Raw genomic sequence first — 22078 nt, 5'->3', positions numbered from 1 at the left:
GTTTCATTTTAGGGAGTTTTTCTTGGCATTATTATGTACTCGCTCAAGGTTACAGTCAATGAACATAAATAAATAAATAAATGAATGCCGTTAAGCACCTGTATCCTTGCTACTCTACAAAGAGGAAGGTCAGTGACAGCTTGTGATCACCGTGACCTCTCCATAGCTCTTTGTGCAAATGTTTGCCTTTGATCAATAAATATAAGGCTATGGCTCTTGGCCGTCTCATATGAGACAACCATGTCTCTGATCTATTTACTTGACGTGATTATTCTGATTATCTAGGGAGATCAAATCATTTCCTCAAAAGACTGTAGTCTAAGTGTAGTTGTAGGTAGTGGGCAGTGAAATGCTTTAGAACAAATGTTAACAACTACTCTCAGTGTTGCCTTTTCCAGTGCTGTATTTATTTCAGTGTTTACCTGTTATACAGAAGCATCACTGACAGGAGTCATCATGACTAGCGTGTAAAAGTATACTGGTACAACCTTGTTGGAATTTAAATATTTGTATGATTCATTTGTTGCATGATTTCAATACATCTGATAGGAACGTCACAATTCTAGAATTTGTTAAATCTTGAAATTGTCATGATTCAAAACTATTACAGTGAGCTGTTTGGAAAAAGCCATACTTCAGAGCAACCCACAAAATGTAGCACCTGAACTTCACCTAGTGTCATTGGAGGAACAATTGGAATCCTGCTTTGCAAGCAGATGAATCAAACATCAAACTTTTTGACTGTGCCATGCTTGGTTAAAGATAGGGACTGCATATACAATCCATACACTTATACTTACACTTGTGAAAAATATGATAATTAATTATTGATGGTATAGGCTCCAGGTTTCCATGTGACCCTGAAGAAAGGATAAGCGGTATAGAAGATGGATGGATGGATTATTGATGGTTTTAACACTTATCAGGTACTCTTGGGAAGTCACGAATTCTTGATAGCATCATCTTCAACTTGATAGATAGATTAATGAACCATGAACCTGAAACATGGTTGCCCCTTCCAGGAGATTAAGTCTTGGCTCTTCCTTGGATTGTGCAACAACAGAATAACCCCCAAATGTGATACATTGTGGTCTGAATTGAAAAGGGCATCCACATGCACAAACCTAAGAATATCAAGCTGTTTGAATTGTTCATATAGGAGTGGTCTAAAAACACCTTCGGCAAATGCTCTAACCTTATTAAACAATAATAAGAAGGTGCTCAGTGCTGTTGTTCTCTCTAGTACCCCATATGTTTAAGCTCAAAATATCACACTGACTGCGTTATTAATTGTAAATATACATTTTCTGTCTTAATCATTCTGGAATTGATTGTTTAGTGTATCACACCTGGCAATGTACTAATCTCACTCACTTTCAGCAACTATTTTATCTGGGTCAAGGTAGTGGGGGATCTGGTGCCTATCCCAGGAACACTAGGTGTGAGGTGGGAATACCCTCTGGAAGGGATGTCCATCGACTACTGAATTATACTACAGTATAACTGTCCTAACACAGTGGAAAGACATACAAAACATACAGAATAAATACATATAACATAAAATAGAGACCAGTGTGAAGAAAAGCAGGACAGTTGAAACTTGGTTACTTTATTACATCCTTTCACAATCTTTCCCACCACTTTAAACACAGATCACTTAATTACTAGATTTTTTTTTTTCATAACCCAACTGTCACAAAAATGTTGTTCAGTGCAAACTGTTCTTCTTCTTCCCATTTTTTCAGTAGGACATGCTCAAATATAGAAGATCTCACTGACTGGTTCAGAGTCTGTTTTTCAGTTTCAGCTTTTTAACTTCTATTTAAAATCTTCGACATTACATAAAGTATACACACTACTTTTCAGTTCCTTTTCAAGCCAGAAAAGAAAGGGCAAATTATAACCTACTCAACAACTGTAACAGTAAAAGGAGCCATGTTTTTCAAAGAAATTCTGCCCTGAATCGATACGTATTCCGTATTTGTTTCATAAGATTATCTTCGGGAATTGCCAGTGAGAACAAATGGCTGAGGTAAGTGCTGTTACACTTTGGGTACACAGCTTAACATGGTTCAGAAAGCAAAGGGGCAGAAAGATTAATAAAATTATAATCATTAAAAAAACAAAATTCAGTTTCATAATTAAAATACACATACTACAGTCATGCAGGCTGCTATACAAGCACTAGTCTCAGTCATTCACAATACTGAACAGGACAAAGGTGCAAATAACATAAATTCAAATGCCCACTGTCTTTTCTAAAGTTTCTCCCAGTTATTATAATTATACAAGACATACCTTCAAATGGCAACTGAGTGACAACAAGGTGGACTCTCAACTTGGTCCATTTGTAACCAGCTTCTGATAAGACTTCTTGAAACACCCATGGTTTTATATCAAGATGGAGAATTGCAAATGAGGAACAAAAGCGTGAAGGCAAGAGTAATACGTAGTCATTATCTACTGCTGCTGGTGTCTCTTTTTTCCTTTTTTCTCCTTTCACATTAAAAAGGCACTCGACCTCTCAAGGAATGTGAACAGATGGAATAGAGACAGTGAGGACGGATACATGCTTGGCCTTGAGCAAACCCCAAGCATCTATGAATGTGTATACATTTCATTCTTTGAGTTAGTAACCCTTATGATCATGAAAATGATTCATAATAATGATGCATGTTAAACAGTGCTGATGCCTTTTACGTCAACCACATTCTTTTAAGTCCTTCCAAAGGTTTTCAGAGGATATGAGTAGTGATATATCAAAACTAAAGTAAATGTTGTCTTTAGTTTGCTTATAAGACGACAAAGCCAGATAAAATTCAGGTTTTACAGGAAGGTAACTTGATAGGACATATAACCCAAAACATCCTTTACATTCAGAGGAATCATTACATTTATGTACAGACTGCAGTCCAGGACCAGGTGTCCAGCACCCGAGCAGTTGCAGACAGCACTTATGCCCCAGTAGTAACCAATGACAGATGCTAGAACCAATGGCAGGTTTTTTATCATAAAAAAATAAAATCACTCACACTATCAAAGCAAGACTATATTTCACAGAAGATACTAAAGACAGCAGTTCACAGAAGATGTAAAGACAGTCACATCACCTCCACTGGCACATAATCCGTCAGTAATTATCAAAATGGGCTTTCACAAATGTGCTCATGATGCAAAACTGAGAAGTAGATGATGCCTGATATTTTCCTTTTGGTTTCTGATGGTGGACTGAAGATGACAAAGCATGGTTTACTGCGTTTGTAACCATTCCATTTGATGAGTGACACATTGGAATTAAAGATGAACTGATATTCACATTGAGGCTGTACAGCAGTGCATTGACAATACATTCGTTTAACACCCAAATGTTCAGAGTTCCCCTTTGAAGAAGGACCTACAGTTGCAATCAAAATTATTCAACCCACATTGCAAATCAGGTGTACTGCTTTTGTTTATTTGCAATGAACAAATCAAACAAAAGCAAGTGAAATAGTTCAACACAACGAATGCTTCAAGCGGTTACCCCAAATTCAACTGAAAATGCAACTTACATTTCTCCAGTTTTAAAATTATTCAATCCCCTGAATAGAATCCCTCACAACAACACAAATATGCAAACAGGTGTATCAGTATCATTAGTTGCACCAGGTGTGCTTGAGCTGAAACACATGAAATACCTGAACTGGCAAGGGGAAGAAAATATATGAAATACCTGGACATGGCAGAAAAAGGAAGCTGTCAATGGCTGTAAGCAGATTTCTGAGAAGGCAGGTTGTGAAAAACCCTCGAGTGACTGCAGAAGACCTGCTGCAAGACCTGGTGATAACAGTCACTGAGGTTTCAGTGAGCACAGTAAGGTGAATACTAAATGCAGAAGGTTTCCATGCCAGAACTCCAAGACGTTCACCACTACTGACCCCAAAACACAAGAAAAGTTGGCTCAAAATGATATATAATAATCCACAGAAGTTTTGGGTTTCTGTTCTGTGGATTGAACTTTTCAGCAGGATGGATCAGCGGTATGTCTCGAGGAAGAAGAATGAATAAAGAACACTCTGTCCACAGTCAAGCATGGTGGTGGCTCGGTGATGCTCTGGGGCTGCTTTGCATCCTCTGTCACTGGAAACCTGCAGCGTGTGGAAGGCAAAATGGATTCATTGAAGTATCAGGAAATCAAAGGAGAAAATGTCATGCCGTCTGTGAGGAAGCTGAAGCTTGGGCATCAATGGACCTTTCAACAGGACAATGATCCCAAGTATACCTCAAATTCCACCAAAGCTTGGTTGCAGAAGAAGTCCTGTAAGATTCTACAGGGCCATCACAGTCATCTGACTTGAACCCCATATAAAATCTTTGGTGGGATTTGAAGAAGGTGGTTGCAGCACGCAATCCAAAGAATATTACTGAACTGTTCATGAAGAATGAGCTACGATTCCTCAGGAACATTACCAGAAGCTATACATCTCATTTGCAGCAGGTCATAATAGCAAAAGGGTGCTCTACTAAGTACTAAAGATGCAAGGGGTTGAATAATTTTGAAACTGAAGAAATCATTATAAGTTGCATTTTCAGTTGAATTTGGGGAAACCACTTGAAGCATTTGTTGTGTTGAACTATTTCAATTGCTTTTGTTTGATTTGTTCATTGCAAACAGCTGAAAGTCTATAAATTCTGACAATAAACCTGATTTGCAATGGGGGCTGGATAATATTGATTGCAACTGTAAGCTTCAACATTGTGAATATCACACAAAAAATAACTATAAATAGAATAATACTTTCCCATGTTTCATTTCTGCATCAAAAACTATTTATCCACAAAACATTGCAACAAAAAGGTGAAGAAAAAAAGTCATTTTTTTGCCATCATTAAACACCACCCACTATGGTCATGGCTATATGTAGTCTTGGCAAAAATCCTGCTGTTCTCATTGCATTTCCTTTTTTCAGAGAGCATTTAAGATGTCTTTGATTACCTGTTCCATCTATGCCTCCTTATTCCCCCATTCAGGTTCCAAAACGAAAAAAAGATCTGGGAGAACAGCTGCTGTAAATGCAGCTATAGCTTTATACCAGCCCACGCTTCTGCCCCACTCTACACTCTCACACCACTCTTGGCAAGACTGAGACAGTCCCTTGGCAACCAAAAATAAAGTGTGTGGGTGTCTTTCTGTGTGTGTGAATACCTTTGTGTGTTGGGGTATTGAATGTCTACCCACAGGGATCAAGCAGACACTAGGGATGGAATCAGTTTGGTGGGTTTTGGGATAGAGGAGGAGCTGCAGCCACTCTTTTCACCTCATGCTAATTTGAAGAGTAGGTGAGGGTGGCAGATTTATATAAAAACAGAAAATACCTCATCCTATGTGTGGTATTTTAGTGAGTGCAGGGGCCCAGGCGCAATCTCAGGGTACCGCTCTTGTGGAGATGCCAGAGCTGCAGGAACTCCTCCGGCATTGCATGGAACCTAGATGAAGGCAGCACGTTGTCGTAATAGTGGTGACTGACAGGCTGCTGGTCGAGGCCCAGTGCAAAAGGCCAGAAGCCGAACGCTGTCACTTCGTCACACACTCCCAGTGCCAGGCTCACCAGGAAGAGGCCTGTGGAAAGACGTCTGCCGTGTACACCACGGTGCTTCCAGAAGCGTCCCACATTCTTTAAGAAGTCTGGATTGGCGAACAAAACTGTCTGGTTGGACGCTGAATCAGCCAGCGCATGGTAGGCACGCAGGGACAAGTCTGTGCCAGGCTTCATGGAGAAGGCAGGCATGTAGATGTAGCTGGAGCCATAAGCTTTCATGCTTTCCACGAAAGCCTTGCGAGACCACAGCAAGCTCTGAAAGCTGGGGGAAAGAGGACGTGTAGGTAAACTGAATTGAATCTAATTGAATAAATCTAATCTGTCTTTGCTTGAAAAAAGACCTCATGGGTGGCATTCCCTGAATGATTTCCTCAGTCGACCACATGAGCAAGCCACATGCTGTGCATTACAACAATTCTGAAGACAATTCAGAACTTTTAGACAAACAAAATCAGAATTGGTATGGGTAAAAAACTAATTCATCTAACACCAGAGCATGCAGTCTATTAGTTAGTCTTTTGAACACATATGCACATACTGAGCTGAATATATTATGATATACTTTTGGAAAGAGTTTGGTTCATCAAGGGTTCACTGCATGGCTAATGGTTCTAACTTTCTAAAGCCTTTCTTCCTGGGAGTTGCAGGTCTCTACATCCATTCATCCATCCATTTTCTATACTGCTTATCCTACAGGGTCACGGGGAACCTGGAGCCTATCCCAGGGAGCATGGGACGTGGACGTGGACGTGCTAACCACTAACCCACCATGCACCCAGGTCTCTACATAGAAACTTACATAGAACATTTTATGGTGTCCCCAAAAGAATAAACTGGAGAACCGTAAATGTAACATTTTTTTTCTAAGTGCGGCCTCAGACAACTCTCATCAGGTTAGTCATTGGTTTGTCTTCATATTTTGTCATGTAAGCAGGGCGAGTGTGTCATGTCTCAACAAAGACGGTCACTGTGATGAACCAGAGCACATAAAACATATAGAATTACCTCTTCTCTATAATACTGGGATTAGCTGTCACCAGCTGAGTCTTCCTGCCTACATCATGAGTATATTCTTTAGACAGTGGGGGTAGGTTACATCTAGAGCGGAAACAAAAGAAAACAGAGAGAAAGGAAGAAAGAAAATCAATCCTCTAGGCAGCATGAAAAGTTACTCATGAAGACATTAGTTACTTTATAATTTATGGAAAGTTATATTACAAAGAGCGAAATAGAAAAAACATGCAAAAAATTAGAAGCAGAAGAATTTAAATTATGTTTTAAATAAATGATTACTCTAAGACTTTTCAATATCTACTTGACCTGCACTACAGTATAAAAACAACTTAGAGTTCAAAAGAAAGTGAATATGTATATTCTGTAATATATGCTACACTACACCAAGTTAAAATTAAACCTTAAATATGACCTCAAATACTTTATGCATTTACCAGTGTACTATGGATTTTGATAAGCATGGTGAAATCACAAGTAGAATGAAAATGTCCTCTTTTAGATGAGTTATGCGAGTAAAAATCTCAATAAGCAATAAGGTAAAGTCTAAAACTGGTAGGAAGTTAAATCCTTGTGTGTAATTAACACCCATTTTAAAGTTCATCTGGAGTTAATAAAACACTTGAGCTTTTGCTATGTACAAATATACACTAATATAGTATATAAACACTTTGAAAAGTTATACATATATATCCGTATTTACAGTAGTAAATAAAGTAGCAAAGTAAGTCATGCATGCTTAACACATGATTGAACCTTCCCCTGTCTGCTGTCCCATACTGCACGATAATAATCATTATCTAGGAGTGTGACGGGTGACACAAACACTTTCATCACCTCATCTTTTTGCACAGGGAATGCTGGAGGTGCTTAGGTGAGCATGCTATCCTTCCAATCTGTATATATGACCTAAGAGATGCATGCTTGCTCCTGGCTATAATCATTACACTAAATGAGAGACAGTCTAAACCATCTATTACACCACTGAGAGCATGGCCAACTGTCGATTACACCTCATTTAATTTTTTGCGATGCTAGGCAACATGATGAGCTGGTGTTACCTCATTACAAAGTCGGCCTGGTCGATTTCTTTTCCACAGCCGCTGTTCTTCAGAACTCCTCCATTACCCACCACCACACACTTTTTCAATGGCAGCTGAAAAGGAATATCCTGGCAACCAAAAATAGGCCCTTGTTACACAATAGAGACACACGCATTCACGTAGCTCAGTTGTAACCACCAAAATGAAATACACGTCCATTTGTACTCAGGAGGTGAGTATGCCCTGATCAGCAAAGCATTTTCAAGCATTTCCACACTGCACATATATTTTTACACACTGGAAAAAAAATATCGCTTGAAACATACTGGGGAACTTGTGATCTGTCATAATTACAGAGTGAGTTGCATTATTTGGATTAAATGTAATTGTTTAAAAATTTTTTTTATTAATATAAATTGCCAAAACACTCACAGGCACCTTTACAGGAAACTCCTCAGTTTTAGTTTCCTCTAGTATTTAACAAACTCCGAATAAATAGTCAAACCACACACACACACACACACACACACACAAACACACACACACACACACACAGAGAAAGAGAGAGAGAAAGAAAGTAAGAAATGCATAGTGCTCAAGCTGATCAAGTGGCTAAGGAAATGCTTGCAGCATTTTGGCACAAACAATTTCAGAGGAAGCACAACCCCTTGCCTGTGGGCCAGAGGCAATAAGAGAGAGTGTGAGTGACATTCAGGATAAAGGTTCTTGCACCATGTAGAGATGTGTCCTTTAAGAATGCACATTTTTTTCCACGCAGTTTCACGTGATTCGTCACGTGCGATTCTGCAGGCACGGTTCTAAGTATTTAAATTCATTTGTTGTGCTTCACACAATAACCATTGGGTGGTAAATGGAACAACATACCGTAGCTGAACACAGTACAATAAAAAAATGGAATGTGTGGTCGAACAGGTCACATAAAAATATTACGTTTCTCATCAAAACTTACGATAAACCCAATTTAAACCTGTACTAAACCTTTAGCATGCAGTTTAAGTACGCCAGTGACCGGGGTTCGAGCCCAGGCCCAGTTTAGTGCTTTTTAAATGAGTGTTTTTTTTTTTTCCACAGTAGAGAGTTACTTGAGGTAACGTTGAATGAATTCCGTCTTCTGCTTTCTTGCCAATGGAAACTTTTGTTCTTTTCTTAGATTAGATTTCTTTTCTTTTCCTAGTTTTATTATATATATATAAAAAATGGTTTAAAGTGAACACAGAAGTCCACACACTGAAAAAAAGCCCAGTGAATTTACTTAATTCAAATTCGTAAATAGGTTCCACATGAATTGAGTTACATGGTATTTATTAGTTTTCATACATCAAACATGATTTGATAATATATTTTATGTTTATTGCAAAATATTAAGGTATATATATATATATATATATATATATATATATGTATGTATGTATGTATGTATGTATGTGTATTTATATATATATATATATATATATATATATATATATATATATATATATATATATATATATATATATTAAGTAATTAATTAAGTCATTCTCAGTGCTCCATGGGAGTGAGCGTTCACTGCACCACGATTTTATTAAAATTTAAAAGTTGTTTTTTTTTTAAACACATTTCTGCATTGTTTAAAAGAAAAGGTTATTTAATAAAGGTAAAGTTAAAATAAAGTTTTTTAAGTACACCACCTGTCAAAACCTTTCAAACACTTGCTTATTCAATGTATATATATATATATATATATATATATATATATATATATATATATATATATATATATATATATATATATATATATATATTTTCTCCACATTTTAGATTAACATTACCACCAGCAAAGCTACTGTATGAAATAACACAAATGGGTCAAGTCTGTGTACTTAAACTTTAATGTAGGAATGAACTACAATCCCAAATTATTGTTAAATCACGTTTGGGGTTTTTTCAGCAAATCTAAATAGGATGCATAGGCTAATGTACAAGGTAACGTTATTGAAAGTTTGGAAATGATCTGCTAAATGCCAGTGTGTCCACCCTGAAGTTGCACAATTACATGCTGACGTCCACTTGAAGGATTAAAGAATGCAAATCAGTTATTATTGTACAAACAGCTTTACAGACATATGGATGTAGACTGAGCAAGCCAGAGGCAACAGTACGGAAGAAACCTTAAGAGGAACCAGATTCAAAAGGGAACAAATACTATTCTGGGTTACACCACCATACAGATGTAGAAAAAACCACCATACTCCATTCTCCTACCAAGTTGTAATTAACTTGTCAGTTCGTACTAGTGGACGATTGTCGTTGGAGAAAATTAGTGAACAGGCTGAAGTCTGTGGGAGTTTCAAACCTCTTTGCAAAAAAAAAACCAACATCCTGTGTGTGGAGGGTCTGTAAGCTGAAACACCTTGTTAATGAGAGAGATCAGAGGAGAATAACCAGACAGGTTCGAGCTGACAGGAAGTCTAAAATAACTCATATAAGCAGTCTTTACAACCATGGTGATCAAAAAAGCATCTCACAACGCACATCAAACCTTGAGGTCGATGGGCTACAACAGCAAACGCCCACACTGGGTTCTACTCCTGTCAGCCAGGAACAAGAATCCGAGGCTATCATGGCCACACGGACTCACACAGGAAATTGTGAGCGTTTAGAAAATATCCTGATCACATATCGAGGTGCACATCAATTAGTCACGCAATCCTAGTACCTGCTGTGTTTCATATTAATTTTAGAGAATGTTAAATAGTATTAAAGCTGCACTAGTTGGTAGTCAAACTAGGAATATCAGATTTCTCAATGACAATCTGTGTACATATTAAGACTAACCAATATTATAATGTACCATGTGACTCTTTGTCATATTTTTACCAGATCTGCCAAATTACATCATTAATGGTTGTTTTAAACACATTTCAGATACCCAAGCCCAAATTCTCTAGTGTTTTTGAAATATAAAAATTCAATATTAAGGATAGACTTGCAGTAATTGCAATCTACTTGAACTTTATCTGTGTCACCAGTAAATTTAGTTTAGCAATGTGTGTGCATGTGTTTGAAGTATTTCAAAATATGTGTCAGAGTGTCACTAATTACTATAGTACAGCGCATGAGGAAGTGGCAATTGTGAGATGTGGAATAGTGCCCAGTATAGGATAAACAAAACTCATGCAGCATCCTTTTATGGGGCTGTATTTTTTGGTAGTCAGACTGCTGCTCTGTCCTCCGGAAATGTACCAGCTGAAGTGTGGGAGAGGAGCGAAATGAGACATGAACCCCTTTCTCCTACACACTCTCACACAGCCACCTTCTCCTAAGTAGAATGCTTCCATACTTACAGTGCAAAGCCAGCATGTGGAGGTTAGAGACTGTCTGAGGACATACAAACTGCTTGTGTAAGTATTTTGTAATTGTGTTGGCTACATTAAACATAATAATGGAATATACATTTGTATAGTAATATTTTACAAGTTGTTGCACTATGTTTGGTGGCATGTTACTGGCAGCAATGATGGAAATTAACTTGCCCTTTTTATCATGCCCAGTTTTGACAATTCTTTAAGGATTTTAGCTGCTTAGCAAGTTCCAGTAATGACCAGTCAAGAAGGCTGAAAATGCCTGCTTTAACAACATCTCTGCAATAAAACCCCACTGATCGATATGATGGAAAAATAGTAAATGGTCTGCACTTATATAGCACAATTTAACCTTCTAGTAGTTCTGCAAAGCGCTTTACACACTGTTTCTGATTCACCCATTCACTCATCAATGGCAGCAGTGCTGCCATGCAAGGCACCAGCCTGCCATCAGGAGCAACTTGGGGTTCAGTGTATTGCCCAAGGACACTTCAGCATGTGGAGGGGCTGGGGGGGAGTGAATTTTGCATCACTGTATTATATAATATAATATAATGCAATATAATATAATAATATAATATAATTTTATAGACGTAAATTAAATAAAATCCTAAATATAAGAAAATAAATTAAGCTTTATTTTGTTTATCATGTTGTTGCACTGAGAAACAGCCTAAGGACGCTGTGGGATATGGTATTGTGATTGACCCAGGGAGCAGGAGAAGTGGAATGAGGACATAGACACAGTCACAAGTTTCTCTCACGTTAGGCACAAATAAAATATTCCCAGATTGCTGTGACAACTGGTTTCCCAACAAGAACCCGAAGTGAAATAGCAGAATTCACCTGACTGGATTTTGCCATGCTCAAACAAACCCACACCAAACTAACAGACGACACTATATAAGGCGTTTGATTATGATTACATAATTTGTTTATTAAAGTTAAATCTCCTGCTATATTGTAGGCTATAAATACAAATTAATATAGCAACTGTTATCATTATACTTGTATACAAAACGTTTCACTTTGTACTTGTCATAGTGCCCACTCAAGCAGAAACAATAACGTGGCGTGTGATATGACACCACTGGAGGTGGCACTCCACCACCATGGTGGCAAACTACCACCATGGTGGTGCGGTTGTCATAGCCACCGTCACAGCCCTAGTTGTAGGTTGATTGCCATTTCCAAATTGTCCGTAGTATGTGAATGGGTGTGTGAGTGTGAACCTGTAGTATAGAAAATGTATGGATGGATGGATTTATCATACAGTTCAGCTATACTATAAATATTGCTAGGCTGTGAACTATGCTTCTGAAGGCTGATTCATGCTTTGCAGGATGTCGTTTGTTGTCTGTTTAAACAAAACATTTCTCACAGCCTCTACAAAATCCTCAATGAGAGTACAAACACTCTGACTTAGACAACCTCCTAGCTGTGATCTCCGGATAGCTGTCAGACTCAGGAGCCCAAGTGTATAGTTATGTATAATAATCCCATGTCATTGTCACTAATTTGAAATTCATAGTAATATAACTAAAAGAGCAAGAAAAAAAATCTACTAGATAATAAATCAACAAAAATCCTACTCGATTTGATCAAAGAAATCTTTATAAAAAACAATATTTGAGCAGCTGTGGACACAAATATTCTACTATCTTGGTGTCACATGTGTAAAACTCAAGAGTAAAGACAAGTTCCCTTTTTGTGAGACTGACATCCTCAGTAGGAAAATACTCAGAGAGCCAAGAACACACTGATGACCTTAGAACATTGCCTATAAGGAATCACATATTCTCATCTTACTGTAGGTCAACTTCAGATTGTGTGCATTGACTGCCTGAAGACCACAGGAAGATACTACCACATCCACAACCTATGGCTGCACGCACACTGCAGCCTTATATCTTCCCATAACGAGTCTAACACTCTTCACTTTCCTTATATTGTCTATTAGCTTCCTGTTCTGATCAATGCTTTCACTATATCCACCAACAATAATTAAAATGAGAGATACACTGATGTATCGGCCAATAAAGGCAATTTTTCACATTATTGGTTTAAAAACATCCGATATTCAGGACAGATTATATCCTGTCAATGAAAAGAGCGCGGGAAAACACATCGATTCCGTGCTGTGTGTAAAGATGATGTCTCTTCTGTGGAATGACGACAAAACTGCAGTTTGTAAGCTCTGTATTCTCTGCACCACAAAATTTTTACACCGGATGCTGCGGCAGTGAAATGGAAGTTTTGGCATCGAGTCAACTTTTTTTTATGCCACGCTGGTCGAACTGCTTGCGCTGAATTAAAGTGGCAGTACACTGTTGAAAGATTTAAATGAAGATGAGTTGACAAAAAGTATATACTGCACAGAAAAATATATTTGTAGAGTGGTATATTTCATATCCAGTTAATATATATAAAAAAGTTGATATTATATATGACCAGTTTGATGTTCAGTGATGAAGTAGAAATGCTTGTGTTTGTGGTGAGTGAGTGTGAGACTAACAGGAGGTTTTTTTTTAGAATTCAGTCAATGTTAATATGAATTAACAACATTCAATAAGTTAAGAAATCTTACTTTAATCTACAGAATTTAGTTAAAGTGTTAATGTTAATTAGAGTAATGTGTTTTCTGTTTATGAGACTGTGAAACTGTGAAACAACGTGCTGAAATGGAGAGAATAAAGCTTTTTTGCATTTCCTTCAGAATTGTGCAATTAATTATTATTCATTTAAAAGAAGGCATAAAAGGCGGAACTATCGGTATCGGTATCGGCTGATATCACTCGGAATAATCAGTTATTAGAGATGCACCGATACTAAATTTCTCAGCCGATACGATTATTCAGAGTGACTAAGGCCGATACGATAGATATAATATATCGGCCCTGATCATCGGATATTTTGAAACATGGCCAATACCGTGAAAATTTGCCTTTATCAGCCGATACCAATTATTGGCCGATACATCAGTATCGGTATCGGCTGAGAAATTTAGTATCGGTGCATCTCTAATTTAAATATTAATAAACAGGCTTGGGGAGTAAGAGGATACAGAAAACTGGTAACTGTAGGGCTGCAACAACTAATCGATAAAATCGATAATTATAATAATAATCGACAACAAATTTCATTATGGATTAGTTGGATCTGTCATGTATATTGTGGATAACCCCCTTCAGTGACGTTATTTCACAACGGTGAAAAACGCATTTCTATGAATAAAACCCATCTGAGAAACAGCAGAGGTTAGAGAGTGAGCTGCTGCGGGAAAAGTGCACGATCCAGGTCGTCCAAACCATGAGAATGTTTTATATTAAGCTCTTCAAATAAACTCGTGAGTGTATTAACGTGGCTCGTCGTGTCAGATGCTGATTAATGTGTTCCAGATGCGTTTTCTTCAGTGCAGAAATGACATTTTTACCTTTATATCTTTATCTGTAACTGTTACAGATTCACACCAGTGTTTCCATTTTACATAAAGACTAGTCCTGACAGAGCCAGTGAGTCTCCATTAAACTTGCCTGAATGAGCGCGAGTCCACGCATGCACATCAGTCAAACAGCGCGCAATAGAAAGGAATCGCAACAACTCTGACTAAAATATTCATTTTGATCAAATATGTTGTTTGATGCTATATTTAGAAACAAAAGTAATGCTGGTTTTTATGAAAGCAGTAACTGTAATGTGGTGACAACAATTGTGTATAAATGTATGAAGTGTCATACATTTACAAAATAAAGTAACATGTTACTGTGTTTAGATGAGTGAATGTGTATGTGAAGGTGAAGATGAGTGAAGGTGGCTCACATGAGCAATCTCCTGGTGCATGAACAAATAAAGTTAGCGCAAAGTTAATTTAGTAGAAATGAACACAAATGAAATGCTTTTGTTAGGGTGACCATAGTTCCACTTTTTCATACGCTTTTTTGGACCTTAATATTTCTAATCTAATAATAATTTAGATTTCTAAATTTGAGAAAATTTCCGGGATGTCCGGGAATGTTTTCACATTGCTTCGTATTACATGGCCATTCAAATGAGTAAATGATGGCAGAAGGTACACTTGTGGCATCGGATATTTCATTCCATGGACATTCAGTGATCTTTTGTTTATTTAATTAATTCAAACAAATCCAAAAATGTAATATATTTTAAGTTTTTTTTTTTTTTTTTTTAAAGTATTTAGATCATATTGCTTTTCTCTTGACTTTATTTACATATAAGACCTTGAAGTAATCCAAAAATAATCAGATTATATTACTTTCATATTGTGATACTTATACTCGCTTATGAGGATTACGGTACTTATGGGGGAGATATACAACTGTGCATGTACGAGCGCAGGAGAGAGAGCCTAGGGGGTGAGAACACTGAGTTGGGGGAGTGTGAACAGATAGCTACTCTCCACTTGTGTTCCTTTTTTTTGTTTTTCCTTTTGTTTTGTGCAGCTGAGTTGGTTGCTGTGCGCTTCTGCACTCGTCCTCGTGTGTGCGGAGGAGGTGGAACTCTTTTTTTTGAACATGTTTATTAAACGCAGGATGAAGTGCTGGCTCCTGTTTGTCTCGTGTACATTTTTAAAGTAATCCTCCCAACCATGTAAATAAATCAATAGGAAAAATAAATCAGGGCAAAATGGCAAACCTGCAGCATCAGGGTTACAGTAAATGAGAATGTACCTATCAATCTTAATTAACTTTCTATATTTTTATTTTCAAAATCTAGACTATTCCCCTCATTTTAAATTGGGTTCATATTCCGTAATTTTGAATTTTGGTTATATCTGTCCCCAATTGGTCTTTAGTTTATTATAAATCACCTAGCAATAAATTTGTTATCCATATAACAGGACTGTTTGTTGCCAGTTGCCTGCATGTAGCAGAAACTACATTACTTATTTTGTTTGTGACTGCTGTATGTTCTTCCTTAGGAAACCTAATACAATACTAATCACTTTTACCAGTACTGAGGGAATGCATGACCTCTGAGAAGAAATGAATATTATTAGCCTTATGAATGTTCATAGTTCTTATGGTCATTTGTTTAGTACAAACATACACCATCACTGCTATCACAAGCAATCAAAATTCAGCCGAAGAATCAGGAGAAAAAGAACTATCACGGCATAACTTCTTTTACACGCGATACACTTGTTTTTAAGTGCAAAAACAGGAATAGTGCCCCAGTGATCAGTTTGAGTGAGGTTGCATTGGTTACTAGATGGTCCCAAAAGGTATCTACCATTCAAGTTTCATTACAATAACTATTCACTATGATAAATGCCTGCTGAAATCTGATTGCCGGATAGTGGCCATGTTTTTTTAATGAGGCCAAAAATCCAATTAAAGTGGATCCATTTTTCCTCGCACCAAAACATCAATTATATAGCAGTGTGCATAACAACCCTGTGTGTTTACGGTTTTGATTGTCTATGATTCTTATTTGTTCAACTGTACCTGTATAAATAATGGGTAGGTGTCATTGTTGACTGTATGGTAGTGGTAGAGCTCGCCATCATACCACAGGACTTTGCCAATCTGTGAATTCTCCTTGGTCAATGCAAACGTCCTCTTTGGGTCACAGCATTCAGCTACCAGCTTCCTAAAAGATATATGGATAAGTAAATGAAGATTTATTTCATATTAATAAAATAAAATAGAAAGTGGGTGAATTCACCACAGATGGCACCCCAGCCCATCACTGGGCACCATTCACACACACATTCACACCTAGAAACAATTAAGCGGAGCCAATCATCCATCCTACACGTTTCTGGACAGTTGGAGGAAACCAGAAAAACCCAGAGGAAATTCATGTGAACATGGAGAGAACATGCAAAACTCCACACAGACCCATAGTATAGTAGTGTTAAAGAAAATGTATTACACTACTGATGCATCATACAATAAATGTATACAGTGGGGGAAATAAGTATTGAACGTCAGGATTGTGTTTAGTAAATATATTTCCAATGATGTTATTCACATGAAATTTTCACCAGACTTTGGTATTAACTCAAGAAATCTACACATATAAAGAAATCCAAACTTTAGTTTGGATTTCATAAATGAAGTTATGTGTAATAAAGTGGAATGACACAGGAAAAAAGTCCTGAACACATTAACTGAAATGTATTTAATACTTTGTGGAAAAGCCTTTGTTTTTAATGACAGCTTCAAGACGCTTCCTGTATGAAGAAATTAATAGGCCGCAGTATTCAGGTGTGATTTTGGCCCATTCTTCTAAACATATCGTCTTTAAATCTTGTTCAATAGGATTCAAGTCAGGTGATTGACTGGGCCATTCTAATGCCTTGACTTTTTTCCCTCTGAAACCAATTGAGAGTTTCCTTTACTGTATGCTTCCGATCGTTGTCCTGCTGGAAGGTCCACCCACGTCTCATCTTCATCATCCTGGTGGATGACAGCAGATTCTTCGCAAGAATCTTCCAGTAAAGGATTTCATTCATCGTTCCTACATTCCTTCCTGTCTCCAAGTGTTTCTGGAGCTCTCTCCTAGTGGTCCTTGGCTCTTGGGCTACTCTTTTCACTATTTTTCTGACTCCTTGCTCAGAAATCTTATGAGAAGCTCCTGTGCATGGCCGGTTTATGATGGAGTGATGTTGCTTCCACTTGGCCCAATGGTGCTTACTGGAAGATTCAGAAGTTTTGAAATAAGTCTGTATCTGATTCCATCAATATGTGTCACAACAATAAGGTTGCGAACGTCTTGGGAGAGCGCTTTGTTTTTACCCATCATGAGATGTTTCTTGTGTGACACCTTGGTAACAAAGAGCTTATTTATAGACCAACAATTTACTAACATAGCTGATATGAATTTGCACAGATAGGAGGTATAATTATTTTCTAACTACTTACGGATTTTCAGCTATTCCCTTGCCTTACCTTGCCTTGGAGAGCTGCTTTTTCTTAGCGTGTTCAATACTTTTTTCCCGTGACACTTTATTACACATACAACCCCATATATATATATATATATATATATATATATATATATATATATATAGAGAGAGAGAGAGAGAGAGAGAGAGAGAAGAGGCATCTCTTAGAAAAGAGACCTGAGAGAGACGAGGTGAGTTGGGTGAGTTTTGAGAAAATATAATGATGAGGAATAAAATAAGTGACTAGACAGATAACAGTGCAGAAAGTAGCTGATTTAATGGGTGTGAATAGACAGAAGTTTTTGCCAATGTTCCTCTCTAAGGCCTACACCTGCACAGGCTACCTGTATGAAAATATGCCTTCCCATACTAAACCTGCAAGTGTCAGGCTCTGAGGCATTATCTTAATCAGCTTCTCTACAGCACTATGTCTGTCACACATCCTCTTGGGAAGGAGATTTAGATGTAACAAAATAGGGCCATGGGAGGATGAAGTCTCTCTAGGCTGCACTAATACAGAACAGGACATAATACACACTGCAAATGGATGGTTAGAGCTCATTATGAGCCAGCCACAATCAAGTAACTGCTCAATAACAGAACATACTTGGAGATAAACTTGAATCTTAAACCTTTACTGCACAGTGCTGCCATTAGCGATGAAACGACTAGCGGTTTCACGATAAACCACAATAAAATTCCCAGACGGTTACTATTATAGTTAATTATCATGAAAACTGTGCACGATTATCATGATTTGTAAAACTCACGGTATACGCTTTCCACACACACACACACCCAGAATGAGTATGACGCCGCCACAGCATACAACATTGTTGTTTTTTGAGCGTGAAAACATGGTGGAAGGCACTGACAGCACTCGGGAGATTTTCCAACCTATCAAGAGGACCAAATCCACAGTGTGGTCATATTTTGGATTTTATAAAAAATGCTGAGGGAAACTTAATAGAAGATGGTAACTCTGTCTGCAGAGCTTGCCGGATGTAAGTCGCTTCGAAAGGGGGCAACACGTCCAATCTGCTGAGTCATTTTCATTGAATTGGGCTGAAATAATTTCTTCTCACTAGTAATAATCGCAGGCTTCCACGAAGAAAAAGCTCCTAGCAAGTGCATGGCTTTGAGCCAAGAAAATGAACAAGTTCAATTGCTAGTTGCTATTGACAACGGTCATAAACAGGAAATCAGACCACGGAGTGACCAAAATCAAGAATTTCAGAGATCCATGTAATAATATATTACGTAGTTTAGTCACCCAACCAACATATTTTGATCATTTAAAATGTGTTTAATAATAATAATAATAATAATAATAATGTAACCACACCAATTATAATATAATAAAAATAATTATTATACTGCATTTGCTATTTCCTTGTTTACAGAGTTGGTGTGCAGCAGGTAAACCCAGTGATGCTCCTGCTTCCTCGTCGACTCACTCCTCATTTACATATACAGACACTCGAGCAAGCATTATGCTGCTGATTTTATTTGTTGTTTGTTGATTTTCAAATATAAAACCAGTTTAAATGATTTCCGTGTGTGTATCAGTACTTTTTGTACATTTTCAGCACATTTGAACAATACAGTGATAATACTGATAACTTAGTTTTGGTCACGATAATCGTGATATGAAGTTTTCATACCGTCACGTCTTTAGTTGCTATATGGCAACAATTCATTTATTCACAGTTTTTTAATATGCAATAATACAAAACTATTATTTTCCTACTTAACTGTTAAAAATGGGCTTTACCTTTGATATAACAAAAAAAAGTTACCATCCATCCACACGCTTTTTACAACTGTAAATCGTTTTTACAGATATCATTTTTGGCATGCTTACTAGGTGGCAAACAGCTGCAACTTATAGGCTGGAACATGCAATAATTTCAATAGCAATATCATACATTTAGTGTTATTTTTTGACTAAATGATGCTTTCCACCATGGCACATTGTTGCCATATAGCACCAATTTACCAATCACCCCCCTAAAAAAAGAGAGAAGATTTTATATATATTTTTATTACTTCAGCTAATTCAAGTAAAAAAATCCATATTTTTAAAAAAATGCTTTATGTAAATATAATCATTCATGCAGTAGAGAGTTAAGGGCTACTTTCATAAAAAGTAGTAATAGGTGATATTAGTAAAAAGTGAAATTGAGAGACACTAGCTATAGGCCAAAGACCAGGGGTATCGCTAGGGCTCGCTTCATAAATTTGGGTCTATCTATATCAAACATAATGCATATATATATCTATCTATATCAAACATAATGCATATATCTATCTATCTATATCAAACATAATGCATATATCTATCAATCTATAACATACTGTATAAGTATTCATATGAACATATGAAGTTACATAGAATTACTTTGTGATTATTAATAAGCTAGATATATTGCATAAAAATATGCAATATATGCACGCAACAAAATTAAGCCCCAGATGTTTTTGCTCAGTGCCAGATGTTTTCAAATCCTAGAAACGGCCCTGCTAGATGGAAAGCTGAGTTTGAGCAGGTTAATAAATAAAATATGCGCTGTTCAGGAGAGGGGAATCACGGCCTTATATATGATGCATAGACCCTGGCATGGCATACAGGCGATACCTGTATAGGTCGATCCCAGTCTGGTTCTTGGTCCATGCCTGGCCCTGGCGCAGCACTTCTTCCACGATGTCTTTATCGCTCGGCATCCTGTACACAGGAAAGATGTAGAGCCAGCAGAGCACGAGCACACACACGGCGGCCCACACCGACTTACTCCTGTGGAATCGCAAACACACCATCATGTCGCCTGCCACGAAGAGCCAGAGAGACGGACCGCGCTCCTGTTCACTCACGTCCCCTCGCCATTACGACTCATAAATGGGTCTGGTTGCAAAAAGTGTTGCATCGTGCTCCTCGGGATACAGTCCTTTCACGCGCAGCCTGCATCTGACCCCCAGTGTTTCATTGTTCAGTGCTGTGCGTCTCCCAGTCTCTCACTCCCTCCCTCCCTCCATCCCTCCATCATCCGCTTCCGGCCGCGCTGACTCCTTCCAGCAAATACAATAATTCACCTGCCCCCCATGTCGCATGTAGTCCCTCTTCACTGGAGCATCACGAGGTGTTTCAGCATCGAGTACTAAATCCTCACTGTAGCGTTCCGTCTTCCCTCCGTGGCTCCATCGCAATGGCCGTGAATGAGGGATGAAAAAAAATCAGTCTCTGCTGGTGAGACAAAAGACAGCTTGGTCAGCCCGGATGCCTCAACACGCTTCAGTGCGCACCACCGTAATGGCTCACTGCTGCCGCCTGCTGGTGGACTCACATCACTCCCCACCACTTCAACCCCATTGTCTTACTAATGGCGATTTGCTGTTGCGGAAAAGATGCGGTCACACCCTTTTATCTTGACCATAGATCCCTAACACTGGTCCTGGAGTACCCCCTGTGACAGGGGCCCTGTCCTACACATTTTAGTGTTTTGCTTGCTCCCTATCTAATCAGCTGTCAAACAGGGCATACCACTTTTATACAACCAAAGCAAGGAAACAGAGATCTAGGAGATACAGTGCATGTGTATTAATCTCTTGTGGCATTAAGTTATTTACGTCATTTATTTTGCACAGTTGCTGTTAATAGTACTTCATTTGGGACACAACTTTAGTATTTACTCTACGAAGCAGAAGTAACGTAATGAGTAAATCTCCCCCGTGCCGCACGCATACCAACTAATCGATAATGAGATTCGTTGACAACGATTTTCGTAATCGATTGTTATGGATTTTATTGATTAGTTGTTGCAGCTCTACTTATTTTATATAAAAATTGGGACCAGACATGGTGTGATTCGGTGTAATTTTAGCTGTATTTAAAATACACTGGCTCATTATTTTAAATATTAATTATATTGATTTTATGTTATTTTATTTTGCCAAGGAAGTAGAAGTAATTCTGTCTTGTCAGAATAAAGTAAAAGGAAGTTAATAAGCATCCAGTGTCTAATGTCCTTTACACATTCCTTTTATTAACTTTTATTAAGCTGCTGTCTGTCCACTGTCTTTGCTGAAACATACAATTGTGTGTCATCAGCATAACAGTGGAAGCTAATTTCATGTTTACGAATAATTTGACCCATAAGTAGAATATATAAAGAAAAC

General features: G+C 37.8%; 1 protein-coding gene across 1 annotated transcript; it reads right to left on the bottom strand.

The window, feature by feature from the left end:
• Positions 1–1588: 1588 nt before the first annotated feature.
• st8sia1 (ST8 alpha-N-acetyl-neuraminide alpha-2,8-sialyltransferase 1) lies at positions 1589–21192 on the bottom strand. Its single transcript, XM_017493715.3, has 5 exons — positions 20544–21192; positions 16461–16605; positions 7652–7761; positions 6585–6677; positions 1589–5841 (listed from the first exon to the last, which is right to left on the bottom strand). The coding sequence occupies exons 1-5, from the start codon at positions 20723–20725 to the stop codon at positions 5376–5378; spliced, it is 996 nt and encodes a 331-aa protein (XP_017349204.1). The 5' UTR covers positions 20726–21192; the 3' UTR covers positions 1589–5375.
• Between the last annotated feature and the right edge of the window lie 886 nt (positions 21193–22078).

Source organism: Ictalurus punctatus, chromosome 19 (assembly GCF_001660625.3).
Source record: "Ictalurus punctatus breed USDA103 chromosome 19, Coco_2.0, whole genome shotgun sequence".
In the NCBI taxonomy this organism is placed as follows: Eukaryota; Metazoa; Chordata; class Actinopteri; order Siluriformes; family Ictaluridae; genus Ictalurus; species Ictalurus punctatus.
This window is presented reverse-complemented; position numbering and strand designations above follow the sequence as displayed.

Coding starts and splice junctions, on each gene's coding strand:
- st8sia1 (XM_017493715.3), bottom strand. CDS start 20,725: ATGATGGTGTGTTTGCGATTCCACAGGAGTAAGTCGGTGTGGGCCGCC. Junction 16,606..20,543: donor ACTGGGATCGACCTATACAG/GTATCGCCTGTA, acceptor TATATCTTTTAG/GAAGCTGGTAGCTGAATGCT. Junction 7,762..16,460: donor CCTACCCATTATTTATACAG/GTACAGTTGAAC, acceptor TTTGGTTGCCAG/GATATTCCTTTTCAGCTGCC.